This window comes from Convolutriloba macropyga, chromosome 12, assembly GCF_964194025.1.
Source record: "Convolutriloba macropyga chromosome 12, txConMacr16.3, whole genome shotgun sequence".
NCBI classification, from domain to species: Eukaryota; Metazoa; Xenacoelomorpha; order Acoela; family Convolutidae; genus Convolutriloba; species Convolutriloba macropyga.
This window is the reverse complement of record NC_134479.1, coordinates 29,006,303-29,022,386: the sequence shown is the minus strand read 5'-3', so window position 1 is coordinate 29,022,386 and position 16,084 is coordinate 29,006,303. Positions and strand designations below refer to the sequence as shown.

General features: G+C 32.4%; 1 protein-coding gene across 3 annotated transcripts in view; it reads left to right on the top strand.

The window, feature by feature from the left end:
• Positions 1–16,084, top strand: part of LOC142351242 (uncharacterized) — a 34,024-nt gene that overhangs the window by 9,685 nt on the left and 8,255 nt on the right. Inside the window, exons 1-6 of one of the 3 annotated variants that reach the window (XM_075403386.1) lie at positions 895–1,000; positions 7,251–7,298; positions 12,550–12,631; positions 12,904–12,955; positions 13,203–13,279; positions 15,765–15,925. In XM_075403386.1, the coding sequence (XP_075259501.1) occupies positions 900–1,000; positions 7,251–7,298; positions 12,550–12,631; positions 12,904–12,955; positions 13,203–13,279; positions 15,765–15,925 (521 nt within the window). In that variant the 5' untranslated portion in view covers positions 895–899. Of the gene's footprint in view, positions 1–894; positions 1,001–6,288; positions 6,576–7,250; positions 7,299–12,549; positions 12,632–12,903; positions 12,956–13,202; positions 13,280–15,764; positions 15,926–16,084 lie in introns of those variants that run through there. The other 2 variants (XM_075403388.1, XM_075403387.1) reach the window with 2 other exon arrangements.

The window sequence follows — 16,084 nt, the reverse complement described above, 5'->3', positions numbered from 1 at the left end:
CAAGCATTAATAACATGCAAAACTCGATTTCTATTTGTAGAAAAATTTTATTAAAAAAACTGGCAAAATTACAGTTCCAGAAGACTCTCGTAGCAAGTGGGTGTACAGCTAACTTGTTTGTGAGCTTTAAAAAAATTTGGCCGCAGTTTTAAGGTATCTACTTGCGGCAGTTTTAAAGCAAGTGGGCTAAAAAAGCAAATTTGGTCTCGAAAATGTCAAAAATTGAAAAATTTAGCATAAATTCTAGCCATAAAAACTCGGATTGAACAATTCAGCAATCCCACTCTATCTTCAGATATAAATTCAATAACACTACAGTTTTCAATTTTTTGACAAATTTTATCAAAATTGTCTAAAATTAGGTCAAAATACCGAAAATGTGAAAAAATGCAGCTGAATTAGGTATAATATTCACAAAATTTTATACCTCGATATCTCCCAATAAAAAGCAAAAATTGAAAAAGTCTTTCTATATCCATATTCAACGCTTGAAGGGCTTCTCAATGATATTACTCACATTTCTCTACAATGATTATATTGGTCGGCCAAAATTGTCTGAACAAAAAACCTATTTGAGTAAATATTTCATCTAAGAAGCGATAACGTTTATAACCTAAAAGTCAGATGATGTCCAATTCTAGGCTACCTGACTGACGAAACCACAGAGAAAATATGGCCTTTATCAGGATTCAGGTAGCGGTTCCATTCAGGTAGCCACGACTCTGAAGTGACTTTAGCCGAACTCCGTCACCTTACTGGAAAAACAAACTTTGCAAGTTTTAAAATGTCCTTAGTTTTAAAATATGGCACTGTTTATTGAACAATCTGACATTTTAGGGTCTGGGATCTATCAAACCCATGCATTACTCTCTGTACAGTATTATATTTAGCTTCACACAATGACTGCAGATTTTCTGAGCCCCTTTGTACATCAACCCGCTGGAATCCCATCTGTGCCAAAATCCGAAATGGTCGCAATTGGAGGAAAATCAACCTCAGGGTAAATCCTACAAAAATGTCCCAGTAATTCTAGCAAACTTTGCCATTTTCAGCTATTCGGCGATAAGAATTGCCAGCCCTTTGCTGTGAAAAAAAATGTCACCGCTATTCATCACACTTTGTAAATTATTTCCCGGCAAAACTTTGACCCTCGAGTTTCGATTCGGTTTCATTACAATTATTATTTCATTTTAAAATACAACAAGGGGGCTCGGTAATGTGCGTACGCACATAAGGTTCCGACCCCGCTCATCCACATTCCTGACTCAATTGGCTACCAAATGATGAAGAGATAGAAAACTTTGGAAAACATACATATCGTTCCATAAACAATGGAGTACAATAATGCCACCCTACAGGGCCGATGAACGTTGTTCATAATAGGACTACTAGAAAGAACAATCATAAATATCAAACAACAAACGTTATTTACAACCGAAACTCGATGTCTATAATAAAAAGAATCATAACAAATTCATCAAACTCGCATCAGATAAAACCTAAAGGAAACAATTGAACCTATAATTCTCTAGAAAAAATATGCAACTGGTTAACAGGTCGAAAAAAAAGAGCAAAGGAGTGCGAAGTTCAAAAGTACTTTTCTATTTTTGAAAACAATTAATTTCACTGTTATTAATGTCATCAGATATCAACTGGAATCCCTAAAATATTCATTTATATCTCCATAGGAGGCAATTGAGACATTTCACTATCCAATGTTCAATTGCGCAAAATTTCAAAGCCAACGGGACCTACGATTATTGTCAGAAAATAAAAAGAAAACAAAAATGCTATAAAATGTAAAATTAAAAAAAATCAAAATTTTTTTCAAATCTCTTAGTAACAGTAGTAACAAAGCCGAAAAATATATGAAGCTAAAAGTGTTAGGGAGATTAAATTATGGTTCACTGAAAACGGGTTGCGACCTGTGTATACAGAGACTGAGCTACAGATCGACCGATAAAATATTTAAGAAAAAGACGAATCTCAACAACTATTTTCAAAAGTCATAACAGACTTGAGATTTCAACAAACAGCGATGAATTAAGTTGCAAACCCCAGGAAGCCCGTTGGACCGGTTAATAATGAGACCAAGTCGCAATCCCACAAAAAAACAACTATTGTATCGAGAAAAATTCAAACAATTTTACAAGATCACAATGTTCAAGGCACTATAATTAAAAAATGTCACCTGCAAGAATTGTATATTGTCACTTTCTCCTCATTTTAACATCAAAGAGACTTCCGTATAAAAGGACTAGGTAGAAATGACAACAAAAAGAAACTCAAAAATTGAGCAGTACAGAAATTTTGAACGTTTTTATTAAATTAATGGTCGATGCAACCAGTCACAACGCATAACCATTCCCAAAAACATTTCTGAAGCAACAAAAAATTGAGATTTCTAATTAGGGAGATTAAGTTAAATGGTTTCGAAAATGAAAACAAAACAATACAATTGAGATTTTTTTTAAAATTTCATTTTAAAAATTATTAAAAGCAACAGCTATAAACTGAAATCTTTAACTAGGTTGAGATATACGTGAGATACACAAAAAATAGAGACCTACCGTTTTCAGGTATATGGCGTACCACAAAAAAAAGACAAACGTAGGCAGAAACAAAAAATCTATAAAACATTGCGAGATAACTGTCTCAGACCAAAAAGCATAAATTCTATAATCAAAACAATTAACATATACAGAAACACCTTTTTTCAACGCTGTACACTTTTCCTACAATGCTTTCCTTCAGTTGGCTTTGTCCGTAAAGTGATAATTTCACAAGGAAACACATGAACCCATCCATTATGCCATTATGCTAAAAAAGAAAAAAGAGTTGAAAACGCATAGCATCAGAGCAAAGAGACCATTAGTTGAGCATAATACTGTTACGGACATTAATTCATGACCAACTGCAAATTGTTTTCTGCCTGTTTTTACTGAGATTGATCCCGAAGTTGAGTGAAATAATATAAAATAGTGGCAAAATTCAAAAATTAACCAATATCTTAAAACAAATATATTCAAAAACATAGCAGACATTAGATAACAATTGGAAAAAATCTATAGGTTCATTCTGGATCTCTAAATGGGGACAAAAAGTCATTTGGTTACAAAAATATAGCAAATGAAAGCAAAATTCATGAAGTACCGAAAATTTTTTTACGATAATAATTGGGCAGAGCCATAGAAATCAAGAGCATAACTCCGAAACCGTAATATAATCTCAATGGGCCTCATTTTTTGTGGATAGTATTTGTCATTACTTGAGCCCGGATGTGAAATCCTTGTAAGTAAAAAAAGTTTACATAGAAAACATTTCCATAACAGAAATACGTTAAAAATTCGTGCCCATTAAAATCTTTTTTAAAAAAGATTTTTTATCGTAAGGATGTGTGGCGAGATCAAGATCAATCCAGATGTTGCTGTGCTTCTAAAAAAACTCATTTCTTCAAATGGTTGCGAAATAGATCAATTGTTTAGCAAAATTATTTAGTGTCGAAAATAAAAATTCCTTTTGTATAATTATCGAGTTTAAGTTCCCCAAAAAAAACTGGCAAAATTACAGTTCCAGAAGACTCTCGTAGCAAGTGGGTGTACAACTAAGTTTGTGAGCTTTAAAAAAAATTTGGCCGCAGTTTTTGGGTATCTACTTGCGGCAGTTTTAAAGCAAGTGGGCTAAAAAAGCAAATTTGGTCTCGAAAATGTCAAAAATTGAAAAATTTAGCATAAATTCTAGCCATAAAAACTCGGATTGAACAATTCAGCAATCCCACTCTATCTTCAGATATAAAGTCAATAACACTACAGTTTTCAATTTTTTGACAAATTTTATCAAAATTGTCTAAAATTAGGTCAAAATACCGAAAATGTGAAAAATGCAGCTGAATTAGGTATAATATTCACAAAATTTTATACCTCGATATCTCCCAATAAAAAGCAAAAATTGAAAAAGTCTTTCTATATCCATATTCAACGCTTGAAGGACTTTTCAATGATATTACTCAAATTTCTCTACAATGATTATATTGGTCGGCCAAAATTGTCTGAACAAAAAAACCTATTTGAGTATATAGTACCTCCCCCACTAAAGTTGGTCGTTAACTCCCCCACTAAAGTCCTCCCTCAACAAAGAGGCTCACTAATGTGCGTTTGCACATAATTTTCCGACCCGCTCATCCACATTTTTGTCTCAATTGTCTACCAAATGAGAAAGGCGTCCAGAGAAACGTTCAGAAACTCAAGTTTTTTCAAAAAAAAACTTGAGTATGAATAAAAAAAACTGCGTCCAACTCAAATCAGTCAGTGGAATTTAAAAAACGCTACTTTAGAGGCCCGCGGAGTTTTGCCCATACTAAGAATACGAGACAAAACAAACAACAAAATCAAACAACAACAACAACCATTAATAACATGAAAAACTCGATTTCTATTTGTAGAAAAACTTTATAAAAAAGACTAAATAGAGCCTCAATTAAAAAAAAACAACTATTTCACTGTCCACCAATACAAAAGATATGGAACCAGTTCTTAATGCAACTTGGTAAAAAAACACAACACAAAACACAACAAAAGCGGCTAACTTGAAATGAAAATTACTCTCAAAATTTTAGAAAACAATTGGTTCTAAAGTAATTAAAACCATTGGATATGAACTGAAATCATAAAATAAATTTCTTTTACGACAATTTTTAACTCCATTAGCTGATACTTTGGGAACTGTCATTATAAAGATGTTTGGCAGGTTCTTGAACGCCAATTGAGTGACATGTGACCACTCATTAATGAGACTAACAAACAGACAATAAAAGAGCAAAAATCACAAACAGCCTTTGTATTTTCGAAAACAACTAATTTAAAGGTTATGAATTACATCAAGTATGCGTTGAAATCAAAAATTAAGTTTGTTCCTTGTTCTAACCGAGGCTTTCGCGACTTCATTGATCGCAATATATCCTACGTTTACATAAAGAACGTTAAATAAAGACAAAAATCTAGTATCGAAGCCGTTGAAACAATAATGAAATCACTCAAAACCTTCAATATGTTAAATTTTGCTTTTTTTTCTATGCCAGCAACGTAATTTCTATGCAGACTGCAAAAATAAAATACTTTTTCTGAAACAATTAATTCCAAAGTCACCGAAACAATCAGCAATAACTTCAAATTGTTATCTGAGTCCGCCAAGGAAACCACTAAGAACTGCAGATAAGCAAACTTTTTCATTAGTTTATTGAAAGGACTTCAAATACAGACGAAGAAAATTGACTTTTTTATTTGCGAAAAATTGATGTCAAAGCTGTTTAAACCATAATCATTCCACTTAAAAAAGATGTCTCCGAATTCGCCTCCTTTCGAAATTAAAATGTGACCAGAGATTACTGGGATTAGGTTACAAATAGACAAATACAACAGAAGATGACGAGTTAATATAAAAATTTTTTCATTTTTTGAAAAAAATTATCTTTAAAGTCATGAAAACCATCAGCCAACAACTAAAACTATCTGAGAAAAATGATGCTGTTTGTATAATTATCTAGTTATTTTAGCTAAAAACTGGAAAATTTTCAAAACCAGAAACCTTTCAAAGAAAGTGGAGAAAAAAAACGGCATTCACTTTAGTTGGAGCAAATTGTGTTAGCATTTCAAGGAAAGTTGATTAAAGAAGGTTATTTCTTGAAAACTTTGTTGAAAAAGGCTGATTTTGTTATATGTAGCAAAAATTTAAGCAGCGCAATATGTAGCGAAAAAATAATCTTTAGAAAACAGACCAGCAACACTTTATTAAACATTTTCAGCATATTTCAGCAAATCTGACAAAAATGTAGTAAAAAATTCTGGAAAATGGGAATAAAAACAACGGAACTTCATCTATTATTCACTAAAATTTAAACCTTGTTAATTCACTGAAAAAAAGGAAGGCTCTCTACGATAAATATATCAATCGGCCGAAATTGACTAGACAGAAAAACCCATTTGAGTATGTAGTTCTTCTCCCCCTTAAAGTGTGTCGGAACAAAATTTGGTCAGTTTTTGTTTCAATGAACTTTATTAGTGAGCAAGTTTGTTTCCATAATGGGAAACCAAAACAAGTCTGATAATTATACAGCTCATCAAATTTTGATCAGGCATAAAAACGCACCTGCGTGCTCACAATATGTTTTCACTCACTGAAGGGAGCACCTTGTGAATTCTCAAAATGCTTAATGACCATTCAAACCAGCTACTAAGAAAACTGACTACCATAAAAGATAATCCATTATTCAGAATCCAACAGAAACCATTAAAAACCATTAAAATGCAACGTATTTTGGTTCCCCTATTGTAATTGAGCTATATTAAATTTGCAAATCTTTTGTTTGAAATAAAAAGCGTATTGCTTAGAAACCTTAAACATTCCGAGGTGCAATAAAACGCTATTATTTCACTTGCCTTTGATATTTATTTTGGCTTTAACTTAGAGTGCAATTTGGCTTTTGCGTGTTGATATCCTTTGAACTTGAAAATGGGCGTTATAGATGTGGAGAATTTTGATTACTTTACGACTAAAGATTTGAAACAGGCAAGACACAGGTATAGTTTGATTTATCCCCTCAATTTCGACGGATATTGATTAATTTATAACAGTATACTAACCTTTTTTTTAACTCAAATATACTAAACCAATGAAAGATCGCAAGAAATTCAACAAATTTTTAGTTGAGAGATCGTAGTTGAGATATCGCCCACATTTTTCACATGTTAAAAGGATACCAATTTTCAGCCTTTTGTCGGAAACTTAAAAATAAAACGACAAAAACTTCATGAATCATGAAAACAGGAACTTGCTACGAATTCTAAACGTCTTATATTTATCATAAAAAGATCTATTTCGACTTCAAAGAAACGAATATAGATAATTTTTCAATAAAGGTCTGGTCACATAAAACTTTTTCCATATATCATCTTCTCAGCGCTTTAATGTTAATATCAAAACCAACTTAACTACCTTTGCTCTGACGTGATCACTAAAAGGACAATAACTGCTACTTTTTATAGCACGAATGTTCTTATTTAGAAAATTGGCGAAAATTGACACGAACTGCTCACGTTAGTTTTAAGATATAGACTTTATCATCTAAAGTCATGCTTTCTTTCAAACTATTTTTGAAATTTTCTGTTAAAGAACTATTTTTTGGCACCCAGCTGGCAATTAAAAAATTAACTTACTAATCTTTAATTTTAAACTTAATATTGATTTGGTTTCAGGTACCATGTAGCTTCAATGTCAGCCAAGCGACCGCAGACTAGTGTTGGGTAAGATATAAATCAATTTAAAAATAACAAAATTTGTAGTTTAATCGGTTTGATTAGCCTCCTGATCACCTTCCATGCTCTCTGTTTTCAGCAATACTGCTGTTGTAATCAATTTGATCATCCCAGTCCTACTCATTACCCCTTCAATGCCATTTTTGTTCCGACCCTCTTGAGGGGGGGAGGAACTATATACTCAACTGGGTTTTTTTTTGTTCCGTGAATTTTCGCCGCTCGATATATTCATCGTAGAGAGTTGAGACTGGTATCATTAGAAAGCTCGTCCAGCGTAGAATATGGAATTAAAAAGTTTTTTTTAATTTTCGTTTTTTACAGGGAGTTATCGAGGTTTAAACTTCTGAGAAAAGAAGAGTGAATTCACGTTGTTTTTATTCACATTTTCCGGAATTTTTGCCTAAATTTTCGTCAATTTTGCTAAAATTTGTTATAATTTTTATAAATAGTATCGTTGATTTTATTTTTGAAGACGAAAAAGCATTGTTGATTGTTTTGATTTCATTTTTTTGGTCAAAAAATCTGGATAAACATTTCAAAATTTAGCTTTTTTCATCAAAAACAGCACGAAATAAGCTACTTTTGTCCACTTTGATTAAATTTGCCGACAGTAAACCCCCAAACAACACTCATACAATCTTTGTAGACTCAGAAGGGGGCTATTTCTACTTCAGAGTCCGCTGAGAGTGCACTGTAGTTAAAACTTTGCCGTTTTTTGCTAACTTTACTCGTTGATTATCAAAAATGCAGATTTTATTTTGAGTTTTCAACTAACAAATTATCTATATCTACAACATTCGAAAAATCAATTGTTCCTAACTGACAATAAGTTTTTACAGGGCTAGTTTTGGGCCATTCTTGGACTGTTACAATCCGAAAAAAAATCGGATTGTAATCAGTCGGTCTTTTTTTTTTAAAAAAAACTTTTTTTTAATAATAAAGAACAGAACATATCAAATCAAAGCTCAGGAGTGATAGGTCCGACCAATTCGCTTGCAAAGCAGCTCTAAGTTGATGCATTTAGTTTTTTAATTGAAAGTTTATGGTCGTTTCTTTTTTTAAAAATAATTGACTTTTCAATAAATAATAGCTTAAATATTTTTTCCTCTATTTTTTTCTTAATTTGTACAACTGCCAGCTTAGTGTCAGCAAAGAAAGACTGCCTCTTTTTCCTACTGATTTAACATTTAATCTCGGTTGCAGTTTTAAGCCTGAAGTTATTTTTTTCTGGCTTTGATACGACAAGATTTCAGTTTTTTGTTTGTTTTGATATTTGCAGTTTTTCACGTATTCTAATTTTGTCACATTATCAGATTATTGACAGTTCTCATGTCACCTTATTTGCATTCAAAATAAGGCACAATTGAACATATTAAAATCCTGAAAGATATATATCATCGTTTTAACGGCCTCGACTTTTTAAATTTATTTTGTCTCTAACTGTCATTTATGATTTGTCGGTTCGGTCGTATGAAATTTCCTGTATAGTGATAGCTTTCATTAGCTTTTCATGGAAGAATAGAAGAACCGATATTCTGATATTAATAGATAGCTGATGGCTTTCATGACTTTGAAAACAATCGTTTTCCAAAATTTAAAAAAAAAACTTTTTGATTTCGCAATTTTGTTTTTTTTATGTTTCTTTTTGTTACCTAATCTCGTTAGTTAATTGCAGGTCAAATATGACATTTTGGGTGTCAAGGGAATAAAAGGGATTGATGTCCCAAAATATTTTTTCTAAAGAATTTGTTATGACCTTACTGGCTTCGACATCGGTTTTTCACAAAAAAAGTAAATTAATTTGATTTTCGTCATATTTGACGTTCTTTTTGTTGATGCAAGAAATATTCTGGATAATTACAGGTCTCGAGGGCTTCTTTTTCACGAATAAACGACCCGATTTAAATAGCTCTTTTGTAATTAATGCCTTTTATGATATTGAATGTAATTTTGTTTCGAAAAAAAAATCAAAAGTATTACATACTTTAGCACTTCGCTTTTTTGTCTACTTGTTACCTAGTGTTACTAATGAATGGCCACGTACTACATTATAGCTGTTTGAAGAAGGCGCAATCAAATATATTTTGTGTGCCAAAATTTGGCTTGACTGTTTTGACAGCGTTTTCCGGCAAGTTTCAATTGAAATTTTGTTTGTTCTTTGTTGTTCTTTTTAGCCGCTTTAAAAAATGAATAAGGACAGGTCCTAATGCCCTTCTATAGAAGCAGTGGTAATCATAAATTTGTGGTAATTTTAATTGATTCCTAATGGAATTTATTACTTTGAAGTTAACTGTTTCAAAAAAATAAGTTAATTTTTTTACCTACTGTTTTTGTTCTTTTTTGTATAATTGTTACCAAACCATTTTATGGACTGGTTGCATATGTTTTCTGGTGATTTATAAGTTATTTTTGTTTAGTTTTAGGTTTATCCGACGGTATGCTGACTTTGCTATTAAATTTAGTTTTTAAGAGGGACATAAATTTTTTGATGTAATTAATGTTTGTTGTTGTTGTTGTTTGATTTTGCTGTTCGTCTTGACTTGCTTTCTTAATATTGAGATATTACAGCCATCTAATGCATTAATATTTACTCCACTGAATTATTTGCTGGGAAGGCTATCTTATCGTTCATACAGAATTTTTTGGAAAAGACTTGGGCTTTTTCGGGATTCACAAAAAATAATTTTTGGGTTTTTCTACCTGTTCCTCATTTGGTAGACAATTATGCCAAAATTGTGGACGGGCGGGGTCGGAACCTTATGTGCCATTGCACATTACCGAGCCGCCTTGTTAAAACTATTGTTGTATCTATATTATTGTCTTAAAGCACCTTGTTATGTGAAAAAGATTGATTTTACAGCTACTTTTGATTTTTAAGAGAATCGAGAACCGGGCGGAGGTGTCAGCGTTTAAAAAGTGCAAATACATCGAAGAATAGCATTCACTGTAGTAAATAGCATACAGAAGTGCTAAAGGCACTGAAAACAAAATTAACCGTTTTTCTTCCAACTCACATTACCTGATTTCCTGTGTTTTGCTAACGTAAAGTATTTCAAAATGTTTCAAATCAATGCCCACTTATAGACAGATGCGATTTACGTGCAAACGAGGCTCTATAAACATATACTACAAATTCAGTAAAAAACTCATTGTGTTTATGGCTTCAACACTGTGTATTATCAAGCATAAACTTAAAAAAAAAAAACAAACAATTTTGCGATGGAAGAGCCTAAATTATATACGATCAATGCTAAGATCTAGCGTCGATCATAAATTATGAATTCGAATCAATGCTCAATTAATGACAGATCCTAGGTAAATGCGAAATGGAGCCAATGAACGCAGATTATTAATTCAGTAAAAAAACTCACTGTTATTATTATGGGTTCAACACTGTGTTTGCGTAAAATGACACAAGTCCACACCTAAAAACTTTCGAGTTAATCTATGTAGCATTTTTTTAGCTGAAAGCTTATGCTTGTTAAGACTTTTGTTATGAAAAAAACGACAGAATTTTGAGCTTTGCACGTTTTTCATCTAAACTTTGTCAATTTTTAGCATAGTCTGAGCAAATAAAGGTCAAATTATTGTTCTGGTTGAATAAAATTTAGTCTTCTTTGCAGTTTTCTTTAACAAGTAGTGATTTTTGCACATTTAATATTTTGAATCTTAAACATAATGACATAGAGAAGAACTAAGATGCCTCACTAAGGGTAATTTAAGAAGGCGCTATTTAACATATCAATATTTTTAGTTAATAGACTTTGGTTTAACGGCTTCGACGCAGTTTTCTTGCAAAATTTAATTGAATTTTTGATAGTTGCCTGTTTTTAGGTTTTTTGTAGTCTTATGACATATTCTAGATGATACCAGTTCTCATAGCTTCTTATGGAGGTAAAAGCGACGCTATTTGATGATTTCGATTAACAGCTTTTGATTTTCATGGTTTTGAAATCAATTGTTTTCGAAAATTCTGATTGTCTTCTTCACTTTGTCCTTTTTGTGTGTTTTGTGTTCAGTTGCTGCCAAATTTCATTTAAAAAAGGTCCCATTTTTTCCTAGTGAAGTACAGGTTACTTTGTTTGAGATTTAAGTGATGCTGTTTTAATTTTAGTTTTACGTGTTTTTTTTATCTGATTTTGTGATTCGTCTTGTCTTGAACTCTAAGACAGCATTATATATTTTGTTCAGTGTTTGCATTAAAAGCAATTTTTTTTCTTGCTACAATTATTTTGGAACTAAATTTTGTTTTTTGAAAGGTGTCGTTCTCTTCATCATTTGGAAGACAAATAAGTCAATAATCTGGATGAGCGGGATCGGAACATTTTGGGCGGAGAAACTTTTTTAAGACTCTAGTTTATAGCAATATTATGACTTGACACTGATATGACATAATTACATAACATTGGTATGACATAATTGTGACATTTTTTTCCGTTGATCTAACACAATTAGGAGTTAACTATGCTTTCAATAGCCTTCGATTCTATCTGATATATAGTGAATATACAGAATATAATTATAAAAAGGTATTAGATCAATTGGATGGAGAAATAAATGGCTGGAGGAACAAAATTTTGCTTACTTAAAGCCAATTAAAAAGAATTGCTAGCAAATAAAAATTGGGGTCACAGTTAATATAACAAAAAAATTCGAAAATTCTACCCGGTTTAATTTTAACAAGAATCTGGAAAACTTTTCTAATTGCACCTAGTAGCTGATTAGCTTTTCAGATTACTGTTCAGGGATATAGCGACGTGCTAATATAGCAACCAATGAAAAAAGAAGAGCAAAAGACGTAATTTTTTCAGAAAAGTAATTTTTTCAGTGCCAGTATTATACCACAGATAAGATTCTGAACGATAAAATTTTATATCAGTGTCTCGGTATCCTGGAAGATTATTTTTTTCACATCTTAAAGCAAAAGCGGTTTAAACTCAACGACCTAAAAATTATTTAAAGTAGCAATTTTTAAACTTTTTTCTAAGACCTTAAAATTTCAGTTTCAAAATAATGGCTGGTAAAATGCTGATTTTGATTTTTAAAATATACGCTTCTGGTGTGTTCGTTCTGTCATTTGAAAAAATGAGCTTGTATTTACCAAACTTTTTATATTTTCTCGCTTTTCGAAAAAAAATTGTACAATTATATAGGGCAAGATGTTATGCGCAAAAGTTTCAATGAGGCGTTGTGGATTCATCCAGTTCTGTTTATTTATATCTAATTAAATTTTTGATAGATTTTCTCGATGGAGGAGTTGGGAGCCAGCAATGCACGTGCCACGACCTTCGACTAATCACTGGTCTAAAATGAAAACAGAGGTAAATAGTGCATCATGTTGTTTTGTTTTCACAAGAAAGTGTCACCAAAAAATTCGATTTGATGATGGTTTTCATATAACCTCAAATGACGTTGGAGTCAGCCACAGAATTTGTTTCATACCATAAAAGGGGTTTAAGAATTTCGATTATGCATTGTTTCACGCAATATAGGCGGCTAGGTTGGGGATCAGTTCATCATTTCATCAAAAAAATAAAATGCCGTAAAAGCAAATGCAGAGAATATAATTCTATGCCGGGTGTGCTGCTTTTAGGTAATGAAGTACGAAGGAACACAACCCAAATTTCTGCACACTGCCCCAGCTGGTTAGTAAAATCGCTAAAATTAAACTAGCATTCTATGTTTCCCTGTTCTTCATAACTGTTCATCTCAATTTCACTATTTATCATAAGTCCACCTTTCAATCTACATTAGCCACACACTTTAAATGCACATATCTGTAAACAATTCGTAGCAAAAATTAAATTGAAACAAAAAATTTTAGTTTTAGCGTTATATAATTCCGCCGTTCTTCTTCGGCCTTTTAAATGTAAGTGAAGAAAGTTGTTTCAGCGCCTTCACAAGAAACAAAAGTGGAATTAAAGCAGGAGAAGCCAACTAAACGAGTCGAAGTCAGATCTCAAGAAAAGGTTGGCACTAACGAGAAAAAATTGAAGAATTTCGCGATCATTCCTTCTTTACTTGATTACACTGCTTCAAATAAACTATCAGGATGTCATTTCTTCAGACTATGCTACTGTTAATCATTTAGGAAACGTTAATGCTACGATCCAACTTGACTTAAAATCTATAAAAAAGGATTTTTTATCGTCAAATTTTATAAATTGATATACTAGGCGTTGTAAACGGTAATGGGTCTTTTCTTAAACGCGAAAACGCGAAGATGATCGAACAGGCTTCAAATTATGCAATTCTACTAAGCTTGGGTTATGTATTTTTGCCTCAATTTTTGTCTCAATTTCAGTTACCATATGTTTTTTGTAAATCATTATTATTTCAAAATTTTCATGAAAAGTGAGCCAAAAACTGCTTTCATAAACCAATGTTTCAAGTCATTAAAAACTGAGTTCTCGATGCCTTCCCCAGTGATTCTGGAATTTTTATCGTGTAAGATCAGATAAGATGCTGACTAAGAATTTTTATCGTGCAAGATCTAATCAGATCTTACACGATAAAAATTCCTCTTATCAGATCTTACACGATAAAAATTCTGGTAAGAGGAATTTTTGTCGTGTAAGGTCTGATAAGACATCTTATAAGATAAACATTCCCCTTATCAGAATTTTTATCGTATAAGATCTGATAAGACATCTTATGAGATAAACATTCCTCTTATCAGAAGTTTTATCGTGTAAGATCTGATAAGACGGAATTTTTATCGTGTAAGATCTGATATGACATGTTTTAATTATTTCAATATAACCGTGTAACGTAGTCAGGTTCCCATGAAAGTAAAAAAATAATCGGTCAGCTAACCAATTATGAAACAAAAAAATGCTTGTTGATTCTGTTTTGCCGGCAGTTTTATTGTGAATCTTAACTGGGTACTATGGCTAAACTTAGCAGTCCAAGACAAATTTGGTCTTTGAAAAAAAATTTTCAGCCTTGTTTGATAATCACCGCTTCGGAGAAAGCCCCTGCCACTCAAATAATCTTTTTTACAAAATCTTATAAGTCTTACAAGACAGTATAAGATATTTTTCTTTTTGTTGCTCTGACACTAAAGTGTTGCATGCTGTAGTTTTTCGGCTACTGCTTGAGAGCAACTCTGAATTGTCTTCAATATGAAGAATATACCATACTTCAGGAATTTATATAAGAGGAAATTTTTATCGTGTAAGATCTGATAAGACGGAATTTTTATCGTGTAAGATCTTATAGAGGAATTTTTATCGTGAAAGATCTTATAAGCGGAATTTTTATCGTGTAAGATCTTATAAGAGGAATTGTTATCGTGTAAGATCTTATAATAGGATTTTTTTATCGTGTAAGATCTTATAAGAGGAAGTTTTATCGTGTAAGATCTTATAAGAGAAATTTTTATCTTATAAGATCTGATAAACGTCTTATCAGATCTGATAAGAAGATGCATCCCCTTACAGGTTATTAGCAAGATGGTTTTGTCAGAAATTTGTCAGATCTTACACGATAAAAATTCCACAACCACTGGGGTTCGGTTTTGTTAAGGTATAACAATTCTTTACAGTAAGAATTAGCTGTAAATATTTTAAGTGGGTATTTGCGCTTTTAATTGCTCTCGAACGCAGTTTGAAGCATTTATTGTAAACGTGTGCATCTTTTAATGCAAATTTGTCCTTTGACCATTTCTGAGACTTTGTTCTAGAACATTCTTTGAAATCTGGAGTGACATTTTTACGTTTGTCTCCTTCATTTTTGATTGATCTCAATGGTTCTCACTCCGAAGTAAAGTTCCTTGCTAAAATAAAAGTGGTTGTAGCCTTGGAAATCACAAGGGTTTGATAGCCGAATTATTAACGCTTCTCTGAAAGACTCCAGAGGGGATTCGAATCCTTCCCTGGGAGGATGTTTTCGAACCTAAAAAATCTCCTGGCTAAAATTCTGAATTAAACTCTGCCCCGCCTGTCGTTGGAGAGCATTTTGTCTGACGTTAGTCGGTTTATGTTTCAAGTCTGAAAAGTAATTACCACATGAAAAATTACCAATAGTCCCAATTGTTCCGGCGTTAATTTTCTAAATTTAATGCTGCCAATAACTTCTCTATTTTCCTATTTCTACCTTTCGATCAGTTCCGCAATGTAAAAAACATAACTGCATGATCGGGGTGTACACATTAAAAGTCGCTGACGAACGTAGCAATTGCGATGAATGCCATAAATGGTTGTACGAATTGCTGTTTTTTTTTCGCTGAGTGCGGTGAAAACAAATATTTCACGACTAAAATACTGCAAATCTTACAAAAGTTCACCACTAAGATTACGGCAAATTTTTTGCGGTATAATTGTAATATTTGCCGTTTTTAGTGAAAATTTTTTCATTATGAATTTTCACGCGCTTTTTGTTGGTAAAAATGGAATATTTTCAAAATCTTTTAATATTTATTCAATCGGTTAGCGCCCTTATTTAATTGTTCAGACAGAAGTTTCGCCACTGCCAATTAGCTCTGCTCCAATATGGGAAAGAGGAACTCTGCCCTCAATAGGTAAGCAGCCACACAATGTGCACGTGATCAAACGGGACGTGCCCAGTTTGAGAAGGACGACCTCAGCAAGGAGTCCACGTGTTTGGAACAATAGGTGAGGATAAGTAAACAAAAATATAAACCACAATTTGATATATAATCATTGAGATCACGTCGTTTCCTCAAAAATCATCAAACAAAATAATTTTTCACCAAATTTAAATGGCTCTGCAAAATCAAACAGCAACAACGAGGCTCGGTAATGTACGTTTGC